This window comes from Macrobrachium nipponense, chromosome 17, assembly GCF_015104395.2.
Source record: "Macrobrachium nipponense isolate FS-2020 chromosome 17, ASM1510439v2, whole genome shotgun sequence".
Taxonomy (NCBI): Eukaryota; Metazoa; Arthropoda; class Malacostraca; order Decapoda; family Palaemonidae; genus Macrobrachium; species Macrobrachium nipponense.
Window position 1 is genome coordinate 70,013,596 of NC_087210.1, and position 8,267 is coordinate 70,021,862.

General features: G+C 38.2%; 1 protein-coding gene across 2 annotated transcripts; it reads right to left on the reverse strand.

Annotated features, from left to right (window-relative positions):
* Nucleotides 1–502: 502 nt before the first annotated feature.
* Nucleotides 503–2,494, reverse strand: LOC135196304 (nucleolin-like). 2 transcript variants are annotated; one of them, XM_064223011.1, is made up of 2 exons: nt 2,369–2,494; nt 503–1,343 (listed from the first exon to the last, which is right to left on the reverse strand). In XM_064223011.1, the coding sequence occupies exons 1-2, from the start codon at nt 2,392–2,394 to the stop codon at nt 644–646; spliced, it is 726 nt and encodes a 241-aa protein (XP_064079081.1). In that variant the 5' UTR covers nt 2,395–2,494; the 3' UTR covers nt 503–643. The 2 variants fall into 2 exon arrangements, with proteins under 2 accessions (XP_064079081.1, XP_064079082.1); XM_064223012.1 differs by lacking the exon at nt 2,369–2,494 and adding an exon at nt 1,590–1,933.
* Nucleotides 2,495–8,267: the final 5,773 nt, after the last annotated feature.

Below are 8,267 nucleotides of genomic sequence, written 5' to 3' on the forward strand. Positions count from 1 at the left end.
ACGTGGTCATCACCGTCTTCCTCGAGCCCGTCGAGATAGTTGATTGTTGTGGTCAGATGTGGGAGGTCGATGCTTGATGGTGTTCGGGAAACCAGGAGACTGCTGTTTTCTTGGCTCATCTTGCCCATGGGAGGCTCTGTCGTGCGTTCGTCACTCACCGTGGCAGAGGACCAGCCGACGGAAATGTGAGTGTCGTTAGGCAGTCGAGGAATCAATGTAGACATTGTATTTTCTTGGCTCATGAGTGTTGTACTACCATATTTTTCCGTGCTTTTCGTTACGTTATTGTCTCCTTTCCCTTGGACAGAAAGTGTGGTCGTCACATTGTTTATTGTACTGTTTGTATTTGTAATGCTTTTGTTACTGCCTTCTCTGTCTTCTGGTAAATCGGCGACGTTCAGCAGCACCACATTCTGTCCCTCAGTGCCGTGGACATTCTGCTTGTTTGCAGATAAACTGCTCAAGAGAGTTATGTCTCCCGCCGTTCCCTTCACTTCCTTTTCATCTCCGTCAGGAAGGGGGGGAGTGACGAATTCATAATCCTTAGTGACGTTTCCTTGCGCCTCCCCTAGGTCGAGGAGTAACTTGGTGTTGTTCCCGACCTCGAGGTAATACTTGGTGGGGTCGAACGTCTCGTTCACCTTCAGGAACATGTAGACCTTCCCATCGTCGTCAACCTCGATGCTGGCGCCGTTCTGTCCGGTGATGAGGTGATGGTGGTGGTCAGACGGCTGGCCATGACCTTCGTCTCCGTCGTCGTAGTCATCATCACATCATCATCATCATCATCATCATCATCATCATCATAATCATCATCATCGTCATCATCATCGTCATCATCATCATCCTCACTATCGTCATTTTCGCTGTATTCATCGCCATACTCTAAGTCTGTATCTTCATCATCGTCGTTGTCGTTTTGTTCACTGTAGTTCCCAGTACTACTGGTGTTATCGTAGACATAATCATATTCGTAAGACGTGCCATTGTAGTCGGCAAAAACATCACTGTAATCTCCACCGTAGTCACCGTCAGCGAAATCACCACTGGAATCTTCACCGTAATCATTAAAATCACCGCTGTATTCAGCATTCGCATCATCGTCCTCATTATTACTGATAGTAACTGTATTTACGTCACCATTTTCACTATCGGGATTTCGCTGTTCACTATCCTTTGGGCTTTGGGACGGTGTTATGCGTTGATCCGGAATTGCCGTATTTCCCCCGTTTGCCGAATTCGGTTCCAGAAACACGGTCGTTGATTTGACTCCTTCCAGAAACACGGGCGTTGATTTGACTCCTCTTAGCTGAGCCAGGGCGATGAGGAACGTGGCAGCCACCCTGGGAAAAGAGAACGGAATATGAACAGCTAATTTAAATGATTTTATATATTTTTTTTTTAAACCTTAAAATGGGCCAAGAACAATTTCTGTTTAATTCTGTCTTCAGTTCTGTTTGCAACTAGGGGTAAAAGTTTTGAAAATGTGCTACGAGCATAATTTGCCGTAAATTTACGTAAATAATCTACGTATATTTTCAACTTGCATTGACCATGTTTGGTATTCAGTGATTATAGTTCGCACTAACCCATTTTTCTGCTCCATAAGAAATCTTTGTGTTCTAGTTCGTCACATCCAGTGCGAGTGATACAAAGTTTTTTTTTTTTTTTTTTGAAAAATGCAAATTCTTCACTCAACTTCATTCGATGAAGGAAACTCCTTGTGTCAGCAGTCTTTATTGTACTCAATCTTCAGTCCTCAGGCATGTTTTAGCATTTATTGCAAAGACATGATTGAAAACAGACATTTTAAATTGACTTAATAAGGTTAAAGGAATAAATGTGTTGACGTTTTAAGATACTCATTTTTTTGCTATCCAGCGTCACTCCTTTGCCCTAAGGTAAGTGTTTTTGACACCCATCACTTTCGCTATATTAGAATGATTAGTAAAAGACCATTCAGCCCCCCAAGGTCTAGAGAGCTTATATTCTCTAGACCTTGATTCAGCCGATGCAATGATACGGAAAACAGTAGATTTACGATTTTCTTTCTACCAGTAGTAATAATTCAGCATTCACCATTTTTCTCAGAAGATTAACAATAAAAAAAAGAAAAATAGTGCCGGTGGAATTAATGGGAATCAGAAACTCTACCTGTTCGTTGTTGAATGATACCTTGTTAATATTCATCACTGCCATCAACACGTATAAGGACTGAGTAATGAAAGAAACTGTTTTCAACGACTTTCTGAGCCATTACTGTCTTATCTCGAGCATGCTTTGGTGCCTGCTTAGCCTATGTGACCCTCAAAACTGACGAACAGTGGCAGTCACGCCAATGACTTCAAGGAGGAGATCGAATACTCACAATCCTCTGATGACACAGACACCCATCCTCGGCCTCCTGTCTGTCTGTCAGTCGCCACTCCACTTAACCAAATGAGCCCATATGGAATCTATCCCATCATGTGGCAGATGGCGCTTTTTGTGTACGTGAAACAATGGAAGGATGTAAACACGAGAATTTCCAGTTGCCCGCGCGTGTCCACAGAGGCCAAAAACGCTGGAATTGTCGTAGTATAGGTTACCATAACGCTTGTTTTTTACGTTTGGGGAAATACCTTTGCATGCCGCGTGTTGCAGTAGAGGTCACTTTATTCTAAAACAAAAGGATGATGTAGCCATTGCGGTCATTCATTGTTTTAGAAGGGGCGCTTGTGCGATGATGATACAGGAGTGCGTCATTAGCCGGATGTTGCCTCTGTCTCTAGCTGTTAATTGATGACGTCAAGGGCAGGTTAACTGAGTGACATCACAAACGGTAGAATCCGTTTTCCTTTTTTATTTATTTATTTATTTAATTTTTTATGAAGGTCGGGGAATATACTGTAGAATACTGGCTTCATCCGACGTAGATAGTTAACGCTAGTATAGTAGATCCATCGAAAGTATCCTTTTAGAACAATAACAGCTATGAGGAGTAATTACATTTTTCGCCGTTGAACTGTGTTCCTTTTCTTTCTTGCTCTCATATCTTAATATTAGACTTTTAGTTTTGCTTTTGAATAAATGGAATTAGAGTTAGACCTCACTCATTTCTTTTCTAATCAGCATCTTTGCTTTCAACGAGTTTTTTTCGCTTAGAAGCTTCATTTTATATTAGTTTGGATGAATCATGTCATGTAATGAGGATGGTAATTATTAATTATATTATCTTGCTACAGGAAATGGAGACAGGAAGTGGGTAAGAGACCATTCTTAACAAGTTGGGGAGGAATCACTTTAGGAGGAAAATTAAAAAAAAATAGTTTAGACTCATTATGATCAGTGGTATTCGCTATTATTTTTATTTAGTTTACTTTTGATCGTTTTCCATTAAAGGAGGTGGCTGGTGATTTGAGGTAGTGCGTTATATAATATTTATATTAGATAGTTTATAAAGAGAAAGCCAAGTTACAAGTCTGAACTCTTTCGGGCTCCCCTAAGAGTTTAGTCTTATGTTGTTGAATCCTATCCTATCCTGTCTCATAAATTATACTTTCTGGTAAACTCGGTAACTGAATTAACCGAAAATGCCGGATATTCTGACATAATTTCTCGGTGGATCTATTTTATATTTTTGCCTTCAGTGGCGGATATAGAAATCTTTTATGAAGGGCCACTTACGATTATCACACACACACACACACACACACACACACACACACACACACACACATATATATATATATATATATATATATATATATATATATATATATATATGTATATACATACACATATATATATGTAACGTACACACATATGGCGCATATTACCATACTATAATGGGCGTAATGTCTGTCTGTCTGTCTGTCTGTCTGTCTGTCATTCAATCACGGCCAAACGGCTGGTCAGATGGGCATGAAACTTGGCAGGGTTATGGTGGGGACCCCTAAGATGGTTTGTAATGGGGTTTCATCCAACCTACCCCCCTCCTTTGTAGGGGGTGGGGGTGAGAAGGGATTCCCTGAAACGGAGCGGTTTCTGGCCGTGAAACGAGGCCGGTTATTCCCGTAGACTTTGTTACTTTACGATTTTTCATACATAATTTCTGTACAACTTCCCCGGAGAAAGTCGCGAATATTATCATCAATATCCGCAAGATTTTTTGAATAACTTAAATCCATCGGGACTGCCAGTGCACAAAATAACGTTGAAGAAGTACTGCCCGGTAATGTTGCTTCGGAATTTCGATCCTGCCAATGGACATAATAAAAAGGAAACTGACAAGTTCCTACTTTCTACTCTTTTTTGGAAGACACAGGATCATAAGAGCATTTATCAGTAGCCATAACGCACTGACATACAAGTTGCGTCTTTGCAGTAACATAATGAAAAGAAAGATACTTTATTGTTCGTATCACCGTGCAAAGTAATTGACAAAGAAACGAACCAATCAAGTTCCCTGTTCCGTTAAATGAAAGTCACCGACAAGAGAGAGAGAGAGAGAGCGCCATTTAACGACATTAATGCACTACAATTTTATAATTTTATCTTGCTATCGAAAAATGAGAGAGAGAAACAGAGAGGAGATAATTTGTGATTTGAGAGCTAAGTGATCCGATAATCCCATCACCGTCTTCGCTACTTGACTTACATTGAGAGAGAGAGAGAGAGAGAGAGAGAGAGAGAGAGAGAGAGAGAATCATTAAAAGAGGGTAAACAATAATGAATACGATCTTCTTTACGTTCATTGATTGTCCCTTCACTTACTTTAAGAGAGAGAGATAATATCATTAAAAGAGGGGAAACAACAATGAATAAGAATTTATCTGTGTTCAGTGATCGTCCCTTAAATTACATTACGAGAGAGAGAGAGAGATAGAGAGAGACTATTCGTTTAATTGCCCTTATTTTAATATTGCTGAACAAATAGTACACACAAATTTTTCACTTCTGCACCCGTATTTTATCACCCATCGTAGATGGGTAAGTTTGCTAGTATATATAACAGTTATATATGTATGCACACACATCTGTATACACATAGTAGTCGTTACTGTTTTGTTGTTGTTGTTGTTGAAATAATCATTAACTTGACAGATTTTTGCGGCTAGTAATGATTTATTGAAAGCAAACAATGTTCTATTCGTCATAGCCATTGGGGGGGAGGGGGGCGGAGCAGGGCGCCACGTGACCAGGTGTCCTCCCCCCCTTAAATCCGCCACTGGTTTGCATGACGTGTCAATATTCGCCCCCAGCGCCCACCCATGTTCTCAAGATGAACCCTCGGGTCAAAGGAGGTGAGAGTACGGGGAAGGGCATCTAATTATTTTTGCATTTCTGCAATTTCTACGTAGGTCGGTAGTGTCATCAATGCACCTCATGTGGTGCACTGTAGGCATCACTTAAGGTTCTTTGCAGCGTCCCTTCGACCCCTAGCTGCAGTCCCTTTCATTACCTTTTACTGTACCTCCGTTCGTATTCTCTTTCATTCATCTTACTTTCAGTCCTCTCCTACCAAATGGTTTACAGTGCAGTTTCGAGGTTTTCCTCCTGTTACACCTTGTAAACCATTTTTACTGCAAATTTCCGTTTCGGCGCTGAATGACCTTATACCTCCCAGCGCCTGGCCTCTGGCATAAATTCTATATTCTGCATCCAATTCTGTCATTTTTTTCAAGTAAACTAAGGTTGAGATCAATAAGATGAAGTTGCCTGTCACAATTCAGATAACTTCAGTGCCAAATGTTCCCCAAAAGAGCTCAAGAAATTTTTTTTTTTTTAAACTTTTATAGTCATTCTTCTTTTATAATAGAGTTTATAATGATGTAACCCTTGAGATAAGAGATATACATATGTTACCAGTAGACAAATGCAGTCTGGTAGACTCGAGAGCAATTTGTATTTATATAGTCTTATATAGTCTTAAGACTATATAAGTATATAGTCTTAAGAATAGGGGTCAAGGTTTATTTTTAATACTCAACCTTCAGAAGATTAAGATGAAGACATTCTAAATAAAATAAAAGCAAATAAATAAAGATAAGAACCAAATAAAATATACCTTCATCAAGTAATAAAAGATAACAATGTATTGATTATACAGACAACGTCTAGAGAAAGGAAACAAGGCGTGATCCGACCCCCAGCTTGCTTGGAGCTTGTTCTAAAATCTACGGTCAAATAGAGCGTTTTTTCACCAACGAAAATTAATATGGATATTCTATATTTTATTAGACAATTTTTCTGTACTGTTTAACATGCACATTATTTATATTTTACATTTTCATTCTAATAAACAAATCATAAATATCCTGTCCTAAGATTCCTGCATCTTTAACTCAACGCGAAAAAACTTTTTCAGAGCTTTTTAGGCTTTCCTACCCCCACCCCCCCAAGAACAAGAACAACAACAAAGTAGTTTGTAGGCTTACTCCCCGAGGAAGCGATGAAAAAGATGAAAATAAAAACAATTACTAATAATTGAAGGATTCATTGTACCTTGCCTAAACGTCCAATATTAAAACATATCAAGGCACGATGACTTCCCAAAGGGCTAATTTTTGCAGTATTTTTTGCAGTTATGGACAGCAATTTTTTTCCATTATTTCTCGGTTAATTAATTTATTTTTGCAGTATTTATCAACATTATAAATAGCACTATTTTATTATTACACGGTTAATTGGTTTTTGCAGTATTTATTAACATTATGAATAACATTACTTTTTTTAATTTTCGGTTAATTGTTTTATTTTTGCATTATTTATCAACATTATGAATAGCACTATTTTTTAAATTTTCTTTTAATTGATTTATTTTGGCAGGATTTATCAACATTATAAATAGCACTAGTTTTGTTTTTATTTTCGGTTAATTGACTTATTTTTGCAGTATTTATCAACATTATGAATAGCACTAGTTTTTTTCTTGGTTAATCGATTTACTTTTGCATTATATTTATCAGCATTATGAATAGCACGAGTTTTTTTTATTTTCGGTTAATTGATTTATTTTGCAGTATTTATCAACATTATGAATAGCACTAGTTTTCTTCTGTTAATTGATTTATTTTTGCAGTATTTACCAACATTATGAAAAACACTACTTTTTTTAATTTTCGGTTAATTGATTTATTTGTGCAGTGTTCATCAAAATAATGAATAGCACCCTTTTTTTTCTCGATTATTTCTCTGTCGACTGATTGCAGTAGTTCTGGCGTTATTTTTGGCAGCTGGGTCATATTAGGTCTCGATTGTGTTCTCAAATCTAGGGATGTGTCACAGACTCTGTTTCACGTCTGTTTCGTGTCCACAACTCTCTTGGCTCTGACAGGTCCTTTGCTTGATGGTACATGCAAGCATAAATCCTCTTGTCTTTGTTTTTTTGTTTTACTTATCTTAAACTGGTTGTTGCAGATGAAGGGATGTTTGTTAATGGTCATTTATATTCAGTTTCATTATCATCTTAGATCAGGTATTTTTTAATCCTTCATCTTTTGTGGCATTCTTCTGTGTGTGTAAGTTTGTTAGATGAATTACGCTTGTTCCTTGAGAGTAATTATAGTAACGAGTCATGTTGTACTGGACAACCCTCACAAAAAAAATGATAATACATTCGGTAATAGGTTAGTGACGCAAAATGACTCGCAAAAGGGAGCAGCAAAGAGCAGGAACTTCCATTGTTTAACAGGCACTGAACTCGGTAACCCGATGTTATCTCGATGACCGTGAAGATTAGCAAAGAAAATGAATTTTACAGCTGCTTTCGGTATTGTTTATTGGACGCACGAGCTGGGATAATGTTTTTGTTTTTCTAATTTATTTATTTATATGCTGAGTTACTGAAATGGCCTTTTAGAAGCACGCGAAAGTCATGTTCGATGATATCTCTTGAGTAGGGAATTTCCAGTTTTGAAATCTGACACTGGGTTATACTGCTGAGTTTTCCCGGTCGCATTATCAGGATTCCCATGAGCAATAAGGTACCTGGCGCTGTTTATTTTTCTATAAATCAAGTGTAGTGAAGCCTTCCCCCCCCACCCCCTATCCGCCCCCCCCCAAAAAAAAAAAAATCATCATGGATGGAAAAACCATTGATATTCGTAAATGGGATTTTATGCTATCGAGACAACGCTTCCTTCAGCTAAGTTCATTTGCGTGCGGACATTCCTACTCTCGGATAAATACGAAAAATCTTCGTTTCTTCGTTTTACAGAACTGAATGGATTCCGTGGTGTTATTTGAAGGAGTAAGGCACATATTTCGATTTGTAATGAAATGAT